The sequence below is a fragment of the Aspergillus campestris genome, assembly GCF_002847485.1.
Source record: "Aspergillus campestris IBT 28561 chromosome Unknown P168scaffold_3, whole genome shotgun sequence".
Lineage (NCBI taxonomy): Eukaryota > Fungi > Ascomycota > Eurotiomycetes > Eurotiales > Aspergillaceae > Aspergillus > Aspergillus campestris.
The window spans coordinates 1,576,683-1,593,608 of NW_020194338.1; the positions used below are offsets into that span (position 1 = coordinate 1,576,683).

At 52.1% G+C, this 16,926-nt stretch overlaps 7 protein-coding genes across 7 annotated transcripts; 3 read left to right on the forward strand and 4 right to left on the reverse strand.

Annotated features, from left to right (window-relative positions):
• Positions 1 to 988: 988 nt before the first annotated feature.
• Positions 989 to 4,366, forward strand: P168DRAFT_280089 (uncharacterized protein; the record flags this gene model as incomplete). The annotated part of the gene is made up of 2 exons (XM_024835847.1): positions 989 to 4,284; positions 4,363 to 4,366. 2 exons carry the CDS (start codon positions 989 to 991, stop codon positions 4,364 to 4,366), a joined length of 3,300 nt encoding a protein of 1,099 aa, XP_024695295.1.
• Positions 4,367 to 4,583: 217 nt separating this feature from the next.
• P168DRAFT_325537 (peroxidase) lies at positions 4,584 to 5,753 on the reverse strand (the record flags this gene model as incomplete). The annotated part of the gene is made up of 2 exons (XM_024841015.1): positions 5,471 to 5,753; positions 4,584 to 5,400 (listed from the first exon to the last, which is right to left on the reverse strand). The coding sequence occupies exons 1-2, from the start codon at positions 5,578 to 5,580 to the stop codon at positions 4,584 to 4,586; spliced, it is 927 nt and encodes a 308-aa protein (XP_024695296.1). The 5' UTR covers positions 5,581 to 5,753.
• A 2,359-nt stretch (positions 5,754 to 8,112) lies between these two features.
• Positions 8,113 to 9,159, reverse strand: P168DRAFT_265382 (SDR family oxidoreductase; the record flags this gene model as incomplete). Its single annotated transcript, XM_024834909.1, has 4 exons — positions 8,113 to 8,359; positions 8,428 to 8,744; positions 8,801 to 9,069; positions 9,118 to 9,159. The coding sequence occupies 4 exons, from the start codon at positions 9,157 to 9,159 to the stop codon at positions 8,169 to 8,171; spliced, it is 819 nt and encodes a 272-aa protein (XP_024695297.1). The 3' UTR covers positions 8,113 to 8,168.
• Positions 9,160 to 10,596: 1,437 nt separating this feature from the next.
• P168DRAFT_280092 (uncharacterized protein) lies at positions 10,597 to 11,581 on the reverse strand (the record flags this gene model as incomplete). The annotated part of the gene is made up of 4 exons (XM_024835848.1): positions 10,597 to 10,880; positions 10,936 to 11,021; positions 11,086 to 11,384; positions 11,441 to 11,581. 4 exons carry the CDS (start codon positions 11,579 to 11,581, stop codon positions 10,597 to 10,599), a joined length of 810 nt encoding a protein of 269 aa, XP_024695298.1.
• A 1,121-nt stretch (positions 11,582 to 12,702) lies between these two features.
• On the forward strand, positions 12,703 to 13,447 carry P168DRAFT_288619 (uncharacterized protein). Its single transcript, XM_024836830.1, has 2 exons — positions 12,703 to 12,833; positions 12,882 to 13,447. The coding sequence occupies exons 1-2, from the start codon at positions 12,786 to 12,788 to the stop codon at positions 13,335 to 13,337; spliced, it is 504 nt and encodes a 167-aa protein (XP_024695299.1). The 5' UTR covers positions 12,703 to 12,785; the 3' UTR covers positions 13,338 to 13,447.
• A 325-nt stretch (positions 13,448 to 13,772) lies between these two features.
• On the forward strand, positions 13,773 to 14,518 carry P168DRAFT_325540 (putative arsenate reductase (Arc2); the record flags this gene model as incomplete). The annotated part of the gene is made up of 3 exons (XM_024841016.1): positions 13,773 to 14,026; positions 14,101 to 14,215; positions 14,316 to 14,518. Exons 1-3 carry the CDS (start codon positions 13,880 to 13,882, stop codon positions 14,516 to 14,518), a joined length of 465 nt encoding a protein of 154 aa, XP_024695300.1. The 5' UTR covers positions 13,773 to 13,879.
• On the reverse strand, positions 14,517 to 16,793 carry gmdB (general amidase GmdB). Its single transcript, XM_024834173.1, has 5 exons — positions 16,218 to 16,793; positions 15,891 to 16,166; positions 14,975 to 15,838; positions 14,834 to 14,921; positions 14,517 to 14,779 (listed from the first exon to the last, which is right to left on the reverse strand). The coding sequence occupies exons 1-5, from the start codon at positions 16,518 to 16,520 to the stop codon at positions 14,667 to 14,669; spliced, it is 1,644 nt and encodes a 547-aa protein (XP_024695301.1). The 5' UTR covers positions 16,521 to 16,793; the 3' UTR covers positions 14,517 to 14,666.
• Positions 16,794 to 16,926: the final 133 nt, after the last annotated feature.

Below are 16,926 nucleotides of genomic sequence, written 5' to 3' on the forward strand. Positions count from 1 at the left end.
GGCTGCAAGCAGCTCGAGCATACGGCGCATACGTTGTGGAAGACAGTTGAAATGTGCACCTACAGCGGCCACTGTTGGAGATGCCTGGGTGGATGGTAGACCATCCAGTTCTTGGTGCCTGGGGAATCAATATACCCCGAACGTGGCGTAGCCAATTGACCACGATACTTGCTGGTCTCTTTCGGACTCTTGATCTGAATCCGGCTTGAGATGCTCTTTGATCGACTCCATCGACGCCAGGTTGCTGCGAAATGGGATATCTTGAACAAAGGTCCGCACTGTTGTCAACTCTGGTTTTTCGTTTCTCAAAAGAAAAAAAAAAACGGAAATCAACCGCTTGAATGATGATCGGGGAACGCCCACGGATGACCTTCGAGACAATGATCTCTGCCCTTGAGCATGGGATGTATTCGAAATCCTCAATTCTATTTTTGACAGTCCACTACCAAGCGTCCTTTCTTTGTCTTTGGAAGACCGATTGGGAGATGCTCCTGGTGGTCGTGCATTTAATGCAATTGAACCCCCATGATGCTGCGAGTTGAATACTGTTGTTTCGAACAAGTTCTTGTCTATGCCTTGACATTCTCCTTTCGGTTCTTTCTCTGTTAAATCTCTATTCAACTTCCCTCCTCATATCCTCTTTACTTTTCTTTTTCTGTGGAACTATTGCAATATGGCTGATGATGATGTCCCCATGGGCGGAACGAAACACCGACGCGGCCGACCCAAGCCGGGGGGCTCACAAACGATTGAAGCTTCTCTTTCGGACAGCAATGCTTGGAAGTTTCCACTAAAGACTTTGCCGGATCCTCCTGTTGATTGGACGTTCTTAGACCATACTGCCAGTGAGGCTGTTGATTTGGTAGTCTATAGCAGAGGGCAATTTAACCAACTGGTCAAACGTTATACTTGGGGATTTCAGACCGGTCCTCTCTCGCGCCTCAGCGTACCCACATTCTGCCAGATTCTATACAAGCTCATGTACCACATGGCGGACATGCACCGGCCGAAAACGACGCATGAGCTTTATGACGAAACTCGGGATTTTGGGCCTCGGCTGCTCAGCCTGGAAACTGACTACGAGGATTTTCTCCCCATCAGCAAGTTGCATCCCGAGCCGCCGTTAGAAACCGACACTGTGCCCGATGATTTTGTACGCCCCCCCGGGGCGAGCCACACCCTGAGCGACACATGGGTCCAGCGAATGATGCTTCCGTCAAGTACGGCCCCGCAGCTTCCGCCACCGGATCCTGATGAGGTGCTTCGAAGCGCCCGCATCACCCGGGAACAATTGGAGGGCGAGTTAGTGCAGGATATCGATGACCCCACACACAGCCAGGTTGCCGAGGCCGTGGAAAGGGCGGTCATGAAGTTTGCTTACACCGGGCTGGAACGACACCCCAGCGCAACGCCTCGGACCCCGCTCCCACTGGTCGAGGCAAAAAGAGAGCAGGACCTGCTGAAATCCCTCATCGGCTCTTTCCCGGCAGCCTCCCAGGTGCGGCTCATGCCGGATCCCACCAACCCCGAGCGGTTGATGCTCACGCAGGACGGCACCGCATATATCTACCGGGGCCGCGGACCGGTATTCCGCAACAACTCATGCGCCGTGGACTGCGTTATCGCCGTCGGTAAAATGTTGGACGTCGGATCCACGGTGATGGATCGGCAAATGCCCCATTGGCACGAAAATCTCGGCCGCGTGGAAAAGGCGTTTATCGAAGCCACCGATGTGAACTGGGATGTATGCACGGTGACCCAGAGCATTGAGATGCGCGACCGTTTCTGGGAGGTGGCCGCGGCTGAACAGCCCGCCATTGTCGTGGGCAACAATGGCCCTCTTTGGTCCGTCTGGAAGGCCGCGGCCGGCAATTCCCCCCAGTTCCGGTACACTGTGGAGGAGGAGAGGTCTTGTCAGGGTTCGCTCTGTCCATTCAAAGAGACGGACATGCAACACAAATCCTCCGTCATCTTGTCGGGCAGGGCCCAAAGACGCAAGGAGAAGACGGTGCCCATGCCAGAGCTGCTGCCGCGCCACTTCTCGCGAGAGACCCGGGAAGCTTGCCCGAGATGTCAAAGAGCGGAAAGCCTGCTTGTGCGCAAGCGGTTCAGTTCGCTGCCGGCGCGCATGGTGGTCACGGTGGACGGCTCGATTTCCACCAAACGGCACACCGGCGACATCGATATCATGTACACCGACCTCAATGGTGTGGAGAAGACAGCCGTCTACCGCTGGTTGGGCGGCATCTATTGCCAGACCGACCACTTCCGCGTCTATTGGACCGACACCAACCGGGGGGAGGAGGACAAGGGCGGCGTCCGCCTCTACGACAGTCTGATGAACCTCGGACTCATCGTCGGCGGCATCCGGCGCCTCAATCGGCTCGAAAAGGTCCCCAAAGCCTGGTGGAAGGACAAGGCAATCCCGCTTCTGATCTACGAGCTGGTCCCGAACCCGACTCGGGAGGTCCTCGTCACTGCGCGACGCACCATCAGCGAAATGCTCGAGCACCAGCGGCAGGGTCGGCCGATCCTCACGCACCACACCCCATGGGCCAGCACGAATAACCCGGAAACCGTGCCCAGGCCCGTGTTCTGGAACCGCATCCTGCCCCTCGACGTACCGTACTACTACCAGTCCCACGGAGGGTACCAGCCGATGGGCATGTCCGACGCCAACTTCATTGCGGCCGCGACGCTGGCGCGCTCGATGTCGTTCTCGCGGGGGATGTCGCAGGGCTCCGAGGGGATGCAGGGCGTTTTGTCGTCACCAAATGGCCAAGGCGGCATGTCAGTGCTCAACTCTGGCGTGCCGGGGCTGAGCCCGCAGATGGGTGGTAATGTGACGGGGTTCACGCCTCCTGGGATCCCGCCTTTTGGGTTCTCGCCTGCTATGGGTGGATTGTTACCGAATGCGTCTACAGGCATGACTCCCTTGGCCGGGATGTTAAACCTAAACGGCACGAACGCCAACGGCACCGCGAACAACAACAATACGGATAACAATGCGAACAACAACACGGGGGCTAACAACGCAATGAGCTACATCGCGAACAGCAACACGAACGGCATGATGAACAATGCAGGGATGGCAACGGGTTTCTCTCCACTGCTCGGCAACATGACCGGATGGACTCCCCCTCATGGCATGCCTCCCATGTTCAACACGGGCGGCACAACTGGACTGTCTCCTCTGATGAACGCGACGGGGTTTTCTCCTCTGGTGAATGCACACGGGTACTCGCCTTATCACTCGCCCTATTTCGCGCCCAACTTTAACCCCCCTTTCACACCGGGAATGCTTGGAGGCGCTCATACGTTTTCTCCGGGTTTCTTCAACTCCGTCCTATCCCCCTTTGGCAGTCCCCTGCCGGGGGAGGCTGGCAATGGTAACAGTAATGCCAACAGCCCGGGGAATTCCAACCAGGGCAATGGGAACAACCAAGACAATGCCAACAACCAAGGTGATACCAATAACCAAGGCGATACCAATGAACCGGCCAATGCCAAGGGCCAGGAGAACACCGGCAGCCAGGCCAGCCGGAATGGCAAGAATGCCGCGGCCCCGGCGGCGAATCCGTCACCCAATACCGTGAACATGATGGGCGGTTTTAACCCTAACATGGTGGGTGGTTTTGCACCCAACATGATGAGCGGGTTTTCTCCGAACATGATGAACTACTTCTCCCCGGGCATGATGCAGGGGTTCAATCCAGGCATGATACCAGGGTTCTCGCCCCAGCCGCCCGCCAACATGATGACACCGTCCGCGTTCAACAACAACAACACCATCAACCCGCAGCTGCTGAGCCTCAACCCGAACCAGCAGCCCAACATCTTCGACTACGCGCTGGCAGGCCAAAGCCCTCCCCGCAACGGCAACAACAACAACTTCGACCCAATCTACGGCAACCGGGACCCGGCAGCCGATCTGACGGACCTGCTGGACGACACGGCGACGGTGTACGAAGACGCCATGGACACGGAGATGCAGCTCGACGACAACGCGCCGGCGTCCCCCCAGTCGTGGACCCAGGATGCGGGGCCGGGTGGGGCCAGGGCCATGCCGCAGTTTGTCGGGGCGGCCGAGACCGAGGATAGTGACTCGGGGCCGGGAGGACAGGTTCCCACGCCGCGGTCGATGACGCGTTCGATGACGCGCAAGCGCCAGGTTGAGGAGGTGTATGTGCCGGACGGGGATGAGCACGATAGTGACTCGAGCGTGGTTGAGCAGCCGGTGCGCAAGCGGCCGGTGCGGAAAGCGGCGAAGAAGAAGAGGGCGCTGTAAGTATAAATGTTTTTGATTTGGTTGGGGTTGGCTTGATTTGGATGGTTACTGTTATTGATTATGACTTTATATAGATAGAATTGATTATAAGTGATACCCGTTTGGACTACACATCACTAATGTCACGAGAGTGGAGTATGAAAGGTATGATAATGATCTATATCTATTTAAATACAAGCCGGTCTCTATCTGTATATACCGCAGGCTCTATCAAACACATCAAACACGCATAAACCGAACAAAAGAAAAGGGGGGAAATAAAACGACAAGACAAGGCAAGACGAAGACAATATATTTACAGACGAGCACGAGGCTTCTTAGCCGGCCCCGTAGCAACAGGGCTCTTCTGGGGCGCAGAGATATACCCACCCTTAACATTATCCGTGTTAACGACAGCGCCATTCTCATCCCGACGGACGCCCAGCTCAATCAGCTTCGCGAACACCTTCGAGAAGTGATCGAAGAACAGATCCTTATCCTCAGCGTACTTCTCGACCCAAGAGCGGAAGCTGGGGTCGTGGATGAGCGCGATATCAGTCGGCAGCATCATCAGCTGCTCGTCGCCGTCCTCGGCGTCGGGATCGTTGTACACGAACTGCTCGACGCCATTCGGCATCGTCTTCTTCGTCCAGGTCAGCCGCAGAAGCAGCTTGAAGAACTGGTTCGAGAACCGCGTCGGGTTGTTCACCCACGGCCCGGAGAACCCGCTGCGGTCGGCGTGCGTGCGGCCCAGGTTGTGTCCGCCGGACAGAGCAACGATCTCCTGGTCGTTGAAGCCCATGCGGTAGAAGATGAAGCGCAGGTGGTCGGCGCCCTGCGCGCCGTCGGGCAAGCGGCCGCGCGGGGGCACCTTGCTGTCGTCGACGAGGTCGGTGCGGCCGGGCTTCCATGGGATGGAGGGTCCGCCCATCTCGGCGATGGCGGTCACGCCGGCGAGAGTCCACAGGTCCGAGTAGGTGATCCAGGGGTGGGCGGCTTTCACGGGCTCGAGGAAGGCGCGGCCGTGTTGGAGGCCGGCGTTGGCGGGGTCGCCGCCTTCGGCTTCGTAGCGCATGCCGGCGCCGTTGGAACCGCCGGTGTCGCTTGCGACGTCGTAGGTGCCTGATGCGTGCCTTTGGGGGGTTAGCCATGGCTTATTCTTTTATGATTATGCTTCTTCTTTCTGTGAAAGGGTGAACATACCAAGCAAGACGGACAAAGACGGGACCGGCGCTGCCGTCGTCATAGTCGGGCTTCTTCAGCTGGGCGACAATGTCCTTGCGGACGGCCTCGTAGTCACGGGTAGAGCTCATCTTGGGGAGATTGGGTTGGATAGAGGGAGATGAGAGAGGAGAAGTGACAGTCGAGAAAAAAGAGGAGGAGAGGAAAGGAGAAATAAATGAGGCGATTCGCACATGAAGAGAACGGGGTCGGTGGATCCGCGAGTTCAATCCGGGGAATGTGACTGGTCGGTGGAGATGCCGAGGTTCGTTCGGTGTTTTTCTTCTTCGGGAGAATTCGATATAGTGGCAAGGGGATTTTACATATAATATTATATAAATATTATAGAAATATATAGAATAACATATATATCATATATATATCATAGTGTATACATAGAGAGCGCTATCAATATATAGTATTTAGTATAGACCTCGGAACTCTCGTGATCGGGCTTTGCTCCGCAACATCTTCACGTCCTGATTAATCCGGTTTGAGACCCTCCTCACTGGTGGATAGAGGTCCACTCTGGATAATCCATACACCACTGCTTCTTATCTAAACCTGTCGAATAGATTTGTCCTAGGACGCTGCATTGGCGTTCTTCTCTTTGTCTAAACCGGGGTAGATCTAAATGGTTAACTAGGAAGAAGGACCATGAAGACGGTCAACATATTGATGATTTTTGACTGTGGAAAGGTTGCGAATAGTGGCAAGACCTACATCCCATCTAGCCTCTGCCATGGACATAATTGTAAGATTTGGACAGAGAATCTCCCAGCTTAACGCCCCTGGCGACGGAAAGCTGGACTGTTCTGAGTGTCCTTGCAGTTGGCCCATAGTAATCTATCGTCTTCACACAATTCAGCCTCCATGTCGCTGCTTCCCGAGATGCTTCCGTCAAAGGTGGTGGTACGAAGACAACCCCGGTTGTCCCTTCTGGGGCCTATGGCACACCCTCCGCGACTTCGTGCTTGAAAGTGGAGTTGAGGATGGCGTGATTTTCTTCTGTTCTCGAATTTCTCGTCTTCTAGTTCGCGTGGGAATATCGTGTGGCTCTGACCCTCATTCAAAATCTCTACAGAGCAATGATTAATCACCTTGGCTTTCGATGGCATAGGAACGGTGCTGGCAAGTAACTCTGGTTTTGGGTAACGGTGGGTGGCCCTGGGAGCTGTTTTGGAGGAGACGCATAAGTCCAACCAGATCGACGATGTCGAGACGTGTTGGTGATATGCCGTTGACAGTAGTGAGTGACACCTTTGGAAGTTTCCGTAAGGGGAAGCAGGTTGATCATGTGCCTGAAATTACATCTTGAGCGTGCTATACATTATATTGAAATAGATTCCAATGTCATAACAATATATATTATATGACCATATTCTCCTCTCCCCGATGGCACCGGATCTAGGCAATATACCCTCGTAGATACTCAGATACAAACCCACCAAGAAGAAAACCCATGAGTTCACGTTACTTTTCAAGACAGAGATCAACTGACGAAAGTAGGCTAGGAAGCTCTGCTGACAGAGGAAAGGAGATATATTTGATTAGATTAGGGCTTCACGGTATGGCCCCTACCCGTCTGGGGATAGCGGCCCTCCCGCGCCGCTTTGACATCATTCAAGGATCTCTCATCCACATGTTGTCTGCATCAGCGTTAGCCAATGAGCCTGAGACCGGTCTGACAGGTCAATGTCTTGCAGATCTCCCGGCTGCACCTCATTGTTTTTCATTACTGATATTCTTTAGACAGGACAGAGAAGGACGGGCACATGCACCGTATCGCGACCCCCCCCCCCCCCTATGAGCCAGAGCGTGCGTTGCCTGCCTACACTGCCGGTAAGACCTTGTCCGAAAAGGAAGCTTGGAAGTTCATGGACGAGATGAGGCCTGGTTTCACCCTGAATACCATTCTGCCCAACGTGAACTGTTAGGTATATCAGTCAGGTTAAGCCCTATACCAAGCGTTGGTCAACGTTTTGGTCTAGCGGTCTTGAGATATTATGCAGTGTAACGTCGAACCCTCAAATATGGCAAGTTTATATGATATGACTGTGTTTTCTGGTGTATTGCTCTTTGACTAGGAGTTGTTACTATCCTTCTATTTCTCTTATCTATCCCTCTTTAGAGTTTGGGCATGTGCTGTTCTGGGTACTAGTAACACACAGGTGGAACATGCTGCACCCATGTCTGCAGGGGTACCATTAGGCCCCCCCTCCGCGTAACACGCACGTAGCATTGTATAAGCAATTAGGTAGCTGAACTCGTGTCCCTGTACGTAGGTACCCGTGGATGCCCAGATTTAGCGGCGGCTATTGACTTGAGTGCTGTGTTCTGGGAGGTTGTTTCACACTACTTTCCGGGCTAAGTTTTTTTTTTCTTTTTCTTTCTTTCTTTCTTTCTTTTTTTCTCTTCTCTTTCATTGCGAGTGAAATAGTGTACTCTGATTATCGTATCCGTAGTTTAATGCCCGGACGGGTACCTGTGGGAGATAGGCTCGTGGCGTACAGAAACATATGATGCTAAGGTGACCCTGCCATGCGCATCCCAGATTACACGCATCAATGGATATCTGAAATCATGTATTGATTCACTCTCTCTATCCTATCTTGTGGAGTATACGTCGATGCACGTGTTACACTAGAACTAGTGTACCTGGTGTCTCAGGCCGCCGAGTCTACACCCACTGCTTGTTCCCAAGATGCGAGACGAACGCACCGCCAAACCCACCCTCGATACTGGCCTTCTCCCAGGTGGACCTGATATGTCGGACGGATTCTTCCGGAGTAATCGGGCCCTTGAAGTGAGGTGCATAGGCTAGAAGATTGCCCACGAAGCCTGTCATGCCCTGGGCCTCTTCCGGAGTGACTGTGGCTATGCATTAGTCACGACGTCCAGATGCTGCAGTCTTGATGGCAGGAAGGAGGGATACGTACCATCTGTGTAGCGGCCTACCTCTACGAAACCTGGGCTGATACTCAGGAAGAGGACACCGTCTTTCTTGTACTGCGCGTTGAACTTGGCCACAATGACGTTCATGGCTGCCTTGGAGGCGGCATATAAACCGGCAATATCAACCTCGCAGTTGTTGATCAAGTCGAGATCGGCCATACCAGTGGAAAGAGTAATGACCTTCTTGACATGGCCCTTCAGGACAAGAGGCAGGAAGAGATGGAAGAGGTGCATGTTTCCAATGACGTTGGTCTGCCATAGCTGCGAGGAGACTGCCTCGACCTCCTCGACCTTGTCGGCCCTGTTGAATGCATCGCGTAAACCACTGACCAGCGCGCCAGAAGGAAGGAGACTTACAACGCGCCGATAGGTCCATAGGCATCCAAGTGGGGCACTAAACCTCCGTTGGCCACCAGGTAGTCGACGCCACGCTCGCCCACGATGTCCGCCGTGTCAGCAGCGGCTTGCTTCAGGGTGGCGTAATTGGCGAGATCTCCATGGAGGATGTGAACATTAGGACGGCCGCCCAGCTCTGTCGCTACCTTCTGCTCGGTTGCAACTTTATCACGCACCAGACCGACGATCAAGTTCTTCGGGTCTTCCGAGAGCTGCTTGAGAAACTCAAGCTAGGCTGGGTAAGATACAGAGCGACACGCGGTTGAAGGCCGACTCACCCCAATCCCCCTGGACACTCCGGTGACGACATAAACGGACATGTTGAGTGATTGAGAGATGATTCAAAGCTGGATCAACATTGAGGGTATGTGTGAGTGTAGGATTCCTCAAGGAGCTGATCTCAACAGTTATAGTTTCAACAAACAATGAACATGACCTCGTAACCATGCCTGGTGCTTCATTATTCAGCGCGCTGATTAATTATGGTAGAATGGAATGGAAGAATGGCGTCCTTAGCCCAGATGCCGCTGGCCGCAAGTCTTTGTGTATGATCAGGCTGGACGCCTTTTTCTCCCCGGGCAGCCTTGTGCTTACATGCATGGTGTATTTCTGGAAGCTTGCCTCAATCGCTATTGACGTAAGACATGCAGGAGAGTAGATTGGCCTTGGATGGACTTGGGCAACCCATCAATCAAGTTAATACTCCAAGTTAGAAAAAAATGGGCCCGGGGAGGTCCGTTCGCTGGGGGTTGAGGTGGGGGACTGGAAGATACAGGGATGTGGTCATGACTAGTTCAAAGTATGTCAATCAAAGTAAACACGAGAGCAAGAAATGCATTCATAGTAGTAGATCCTTGTCCTTACTACTATTCTGACAACCCATGCAACAGTAACCAACGACAGAGCAAGAGGGGTGCGCGGATGCTATTTGCCTGCCTCTGCACCTGTTAGATAAGGACCTTTCCCAACAGTTTTGTTCCCCCTTGCTCACTACTATATTTGTTTACCTACCTTACTAGATTATCGTCGACGACTCCAGGGAGTGTTGGAGTATCGGGTTTGTGGCCTGGAGAGCATGAAGAGCCTCACCTCTGATCCGGAATGAATTCAAACGGCCATCCAGGAGGAGAATGACTGGCTTGATACGTCCAAGTCTACCATCCGTATCGGTTATGATATGACATACTTGGAGTGCGGGGCCAGCATGGATGTCGAGGGACGAAAAAGAAGCAGAGTCAGCGCTGGCCTTGACTAGCCTGGTGAGACTGAAGCATGATAGCAGTTGTCATGTCTGGTGTTGACTTGCAAGTGACTTCAAAAAACGTGCATAATAGAAGCAGAAGTGAATAACACACCTTTGTACTTGTTTCCTAGGGTTAGGCTGGTTTATCACTTAGTATATAAATACAGCCTAAAGCACTACAAAGATATTTATCATGAAAATAGATAGCTGTGGTAAAGATCACAATCACCGTACCTATGGGCTTCAGAACTATGCGACTGCTTGTTTTACTGCTATAATAATGATGCAGTGATAGTAAATCACTGTATCTGATATAGCATGCCGAAACAGGGAAAGCACTTTACTACTGCTGGTGATTATAATCTATACTAGGTATGGGCATCTTTATATAATTCAAAAGTGTTATAATGACAATTTCCCTTCCTTTCCGATGTGTTACCTTTCTTTGCAGGGCTCTCGTCCTGGACGGCTGATTTGACCCAGTACTAAATCTCTCTCCAATGCGTGAGAGAGCTTATGAAGCGAATTGAAGCTCTCTCTTACGACGCAAGGACGGGTGTTGCAATTCGGGGCTTTTCTCCTCACCAAGCAATTCCTTGACAGCTCTAGTCTCGACCACTGTCCCGTTGCGCACGGAGTAGAAGACCGTATCGTCGTAAGAGGCGGTTTGATCGCGCGACGAGAGGACGGTGCGGCTGCCATCCTCCAGAAGGAATTCACGGCGGAGATGAGGTTCGAAAAAGTCGGCTGGATCTGGCTCGTGCAGGGCCAATTCGCTGTCCTCGGTACTGTCGAAGTCTGCAACCGGTGTCAATGATGAGTCTGAACTGGTGAATCTTGGGTATGCGCGCACCTCTGCTAGCAAGCTCATACTTCCCTCTACCCTTATACGAGTACTGGTAACCGTCGTTTGCACCACCTCCATTAAGACAGTAGGGACTGCACATTAATTAATCACAAGAACAAAAGAAGGGACAAATTGAAGAAGCGGGAAAAACCTTACGTGTTACCTCCACCGGGGTTCCCAAAGTTGACCCGGAACGTGCAGCGCTTATTGCCACAGGTGGATCTGAAGAAGCTACTCAAGTCCCTACCCTCTTTCGAGTTTTCATGTCCTCTAGTGCACCGAATGATTGCGTCGGGGCCACCTTCCTCAACAGACGCGTAAGGATATTCATCGCAGGTATCGTCATATTGAGTCGGTTTTTTCATCTTGTCATTGCGACATGGGGAAGGGGAGACACAACCAGCCGCGCTCCGGCGTCCGCCGGACTTCCCGTCGGGCCCATTGTATGTCAGAATCTAAGAACAGCAGTCAGCGCGCATATCTTCTGCTGCGGGAGGCAGATTCTCCATACTAACGGCTTGTTAGCGACATATGCCGCGTAGCAGTTGTTGTTGCAAGGTCCCGGATATTCGGTACAATCCAAGTTTAACATAGGATGCGGGCTGATGCCGAGAGCAAAAGGGACAAGGGCGATCAAGGTGAAAGCGCGCATATTGGATGACTTTATTATCCAGACAAGAGTGATGGAGAGCGTAAAGATGGAAGGAAAGGCAATTGGAAAGCGAGTCCAGTCCCTCCTTATATATCATCAATCCGCCCATAACGGAGACGGTTACAGCAACATGTCGCCCCCAGAAGCCAGACCCGATCTGGGAAATGGTGAGGCAGTTGATGGTCTATACCTGCAGGTTCGAATGCGCCTGATACCTCGCCTTCGAAGGATTGTAAACCGCCGAAACTGTATACAAGATTCGACGTCACTCGAGAGGGGAGCCAGTTAGGGCTCAAATGCGGGAGTCAGCTTGATGGCTGTGACAAGAACAAGGCTGCGATAGCCTCTATCATGACTGGGATCTAAAAGTTTATAGGTGCCTACACAAAGTCAGACACTTAGTGATTGTCCATCTCATCGGACGTCTGATCTTGCCGAGACAAGAACAAGGCTGTCATAGCCTCTGTTGTTACAGGGTTGCTAAAGGAATCCGCCCGACATATTATAAGTGCCCGTCTAGACCAGGCACGCAATGATTGTGTTAGTTATACTAGTTAAGCTCTGTGAATTCTTTGTTAAGAAAGAATCTTGATTAGTATGATATTTACTGAAGTATAGCTGAGTTGGTATTATGACTATGTAGTATATGATCTATAGACTCTATACGGCTACTTTTAGGATTCTATATGATTGCCCAATTTGCTTTGTAGAGTTGATATAGAGTTCTAGTGGGGTCTTAGTGTTATACCCCACTCTGGGGTATGCATCCTTGGCTTGACACCCCCAGACTCCCCTGTATAGTAAGCTACATGGCCTGTGCTGCGCCGCAGGTCTTCGGGTTAGGCTGCGCCCACTTAGCAGGGTTCTTATCAGGTTTTTTTTTGTAGCTTTTCTGGTAGTATGCCTTGTAGTATGCTTTGATGAACTCTTGGTAAGAATCTTAGTAAGACTATATACAGAGAGCATGTATCAAAAGATAAGCCGAGCCGTATAAACAAGACATATAGGCTCAGCCACTGTATAACAAGCTATTTACTGGCGTAGCTTTTAGTCAGACGGGCTGAGCTGCTGCCAAGACTCACAACATGATGTCAGGCTTGGAGACGAAACAAGTCGCATTGCTCTAATACCCCGTCCCTCTACTGGATCATTCCTGCTCTGTTGCCTGATTGTTTTCCTCCCTAATTCACATATACGTTCAAAGATGGTTGCATTATTTCCCGTAGTCTGCGCTGCTCCGCTGAGCAAAGAGGTCAGTCTTCCCCTCCCTAGCCTTGGCTCAATACTAACCCCTTTGCAGGTCATGGATCGGTTCATTGAGCAAAATGACGACGTTGATGAAGACGAATGGTGCCTTGTCTTCGTGGACAGCATTGACAACTACTACGACGAGCCATCACGGGCACCAATCGAGAATGACAGCAACCCAAACTCTCCATTCATCGGAAAGACGCCTCAGGAATGCCACCAACTGCTCTTGAAGCTTGTCGAGAACACCGAGTCGGAAATTATGCCCAGCTACTTTGCCATCCTGGACGAGAGGTCCACACGAGACGACACGGTCCTGCTCGTGTGCGCTGCGAGGGGTCTCGACGGCGAAATCTTGGGCTGGCCTACTGTTCGTGCGACCTTTCAGGCTTCGGCTATCGCGTTGATGCTGTATCATTCTGGGCACAGCAGTGTAGAGGAGGATGTGGAACGGGCTGAAAGTGAGCCGGATCATGTCTATCGTGGGCAGTGGTCTACTGTCAAATAATAGATCATAGCGAGGGCGAGAAGCCGAGCGTGTGCTACTGGAGCATCTGCTACTGGACCTGGGATTAGGTTTGGTTCACCTTCTATGGTGTTAGGAATTTGAAGTCCAAGTAATACAACTTGATTCGAACCAAAGTATGCATGCAGATTAGAACAGACAGCCGGATAGGACATGAAGTTCCAGCTCAGGACGTCTTGTAAATGTACCGCTTTTAACTATTATCAGATAAGTAATATATACTTTCCTGTCGCAGCTGGGTAAACTAAGATAAACCAAGTATAACTCCTTGAAGATCTAAGATACCTAGTAGCAGTTAGAATAGAAACGGCAGAGCTTTTTATTGAACGAGCACGCATAGTTGTTACCCACAGTCATTCTGTATAAAACCAACTAATCCAACCCCACCAAACCATCTCCACGCCTTTTTTTTCTTCTCCGGAACCCACCCCGAATCCACCGGATTCCAACCACGCCAACAACTCATTCAAAAACAACATCTAACACAATAGATAAAAAAAAAAATAAAATAAAATAAGAACAACATGTCCCTTCCCTGGCACGCAGCGTTCCCCGCCCCCCGCACCATCGCCGCCTCCATCCCCCGCGATCGGCTCCTGCAGTGGATGCAGCAGGGCCGCGTCCCAGGAAAAGACTATGTCGTTGTTGATTTGCGACGGACAGATCATGAGGTATTTCTTCTTTATTTTCCCTTCTTTTTTGATACCATATATACAAATATCGAATTATATATCTGACAAACAAGGGCGGCACCATCAAACACTCCCTCAACCTCCCCGCCCAAACGCTTTACCCCTCGCTGCCCACCCTCTACGAAATGCTTGCTGCCGCGGGGGTGAAGCATGTTTTGTGGTTTTGTGGTGAGTTTTTTTCTTCTTATTTCCTGTTATGCTAGGTAGCATGATGCTATGTTATTGTAAAAGCCGTCGAAAAATGATTTGGATAGCTGATTTATGGAAGGATCATCGGCCGGCCGCGGCACCCGCGCCGCAAACTGGTTCGCGGACTTGCTGGAGGACCGCGGGGATCGCTCCATGCAGAGCCTTGTCCTGCAGGGCGGTATCAAGGGGTGGGTTGCGGCGGGGGAGGACTATCGGGCTTGCATGGAGGGGTTCGATGAGCGGGTCTGGGTGGAGAGTGGGGTGTTGGAGGGGTCTCAGTAGTATACCTACCATAAATAGGAAATATGATAGGATTAAGGATGGAAAATACAGGGTGGTTAGGTATGAGTGGAATGTGGAATGGATAAGAGGATAGGATTGTGGGTATGACCCCAATGGTCTTAGGGCTACGTGTTGTATGTATTCTTGTCTACTGAATGTCTCTCTCGATAATGGCTGCCGCTGATAGACATCGTTCGTCCTGGTATCGTGGTGCGACAATCTGAAGGGCGCAGGGCGCTCCATCTACGGCCTGCGGGTCATCTAGATAATTGTCAGCCGTGATTCATCCTAGGATCAGTCGATCGATCGACGTACAACTTGGCTGGACGCCATCGTAGATCGCCATCGGCTCGGGGTCGAGCGCTTGCGACGCTTTCCCGTAAGGGATAATGCATGCGGGGTACTTGGATCGGTTAGCAATTATATCCCTCGCACGGAACAACTACTAGAACATACATCAAGCACGTTCCACACTGCCGTGTACGCAGGCCATCCGTACGTGTCGTACGGCACCGCCGTGTTCTGCGCGCCGGGCCCGAGCACCACGTCCAGGCCATTCGACACCCATGCCTCGCGCCAGGCCTCCGCGTACGCGACCCGCGCATTGTACAGGGCGTCGATCTTCAGGAAGGTCTCCAGATCCTGCGACACGGGAAATGGACCGGAAAACATCGGAGACGAAGCTTTGGCGGCGGATGCGATTAGAGGCTCCCCGCTGGGGCTAATGTGGTCGAGACGGGGACCGGTAATCAAGTACTGGAACGCGAGACGGTTGGCGTAGGAAACGCTGCGTTGGGGCGCATCCCCCAACCGCACAATGCGATGGCCTTTGGCGGACAATGCCTTGATGGCGGATTCTAGGGCGCGGCGCACTGGCGGATGCAGTGGGAAGTGCGAGTCTTCCGGAAGGATTCCGATGGTAAGTGGTGATTGAAGGCTGGGGCCTGTGGGCCAGGGGATTGCGTTGGCTGTCGCGTCGTATCGCCAGGGTTCAGCTCCGAGAACGTGTGACATGAACAGCTTGAGATCTCCCAGGCTGTTTGCGAGCGGCCCTGCTGCTGTGGTGAGTCCCGGGAGGCCCTCGAACATCCCGGTTACCAACCCACTATAGGGGATGCGATTGGCCGTCGGATTGAACCCGTACACTCCGCAGCAGAGAGCGGGGATTCGGACGGAGCCTGCGACGTCTGTCCCCACACCGAGGATCGAGCCCCGAAAGGCGACCAACGCCCCTTCGCCGCCACTTGATCCTCCGGCTGTCAGGTTGGTGTTGCGGGGGTTCAATGTGCGGCCGTAGATGTTGTTTTGGGAATCGCCAGTCTAGGTCTATGTTAATGGAGTGTAGAGAGAAAACGCAGAGCAGGGTACAGACCATCAAGGTTTGCGGAATATTGGTCTTCACGTAGAGCACCGCCCCCATGTCTAGCAACATGTTCACCAATGCCGAATTTGAGCTGGCCGGTGGGTGTTCAAGAAAGGAAACATAGCCCACGGTGCTTTGGACTCCTTCAATACGGAAGCAGTCTTTAAGACTGACGGGCAATCCGTGCAACGGACCCACCACTTTCTTCTCTCGTTTCAGGTAGTCATCAAGATACTGGGCTCGTTCGAGTGCGCGGGGGAAAAAGTGCTCGGTCAGACAGGAGGTCTAACTAGTTAGAAGAACTAATTCTGTCTCGAGGTGTTTCTACAACCTTACCAACTGCTGGGCAATAGCTGCACGCTTGCAAAATGCAGTCGTCACTGCCAACGAGCTCAGTTCACCCGCCGCAAGCTGCCGAAGAAGCTCCTCTGCCGTGTAGGCTTCTGTAATCTGGAGTTCTTCTTCGGAGAGAATACCGCTGCGACGCGGTATATCTGCTTCAATCAGATTGCCATTTTGCGGCAGCGATGCGAGAAGTTTGTCGTCCAGCCGCCATTTAGCAGGGATGGCAGAAGCAAGCTGCTCGCGCTTCTGCGCGACTGCCGTGCGCCAATCTCCAGCTGTCGTGGTCCGTGTCATGATTGAGAGAACAAATTTCCTTGAGGTTGTGTACCAAAGTGTCGGTTTGATGAGGGTTATAACTTATGTCTGATCTCAGCCTGAGCTCGGACGAGCAATGCCCCTCACTGATCCCCGCTTCTTATCTACCCAATTAGGAGAGATCGTTATATGAGACGCTCAGACAATCAAGAAATAATCAACCGTCTTATTCCTTATTCATCATCCTATGATGGCGGGGGCCTCGATTGGGTAGGAGGTTGACACTAATATCCGAGCTAACATGGATCGGACAGCACTGTCAACGCGCCAAATGCCCTTACCAGGCAATGCCGATGACACCACAAGACTAGCTATCTAGAAAGTCAAGTAGATCCTCCATTGCTGCCGAGTTACACTATTGCCTTCCTCATCGGGTACTGTGATA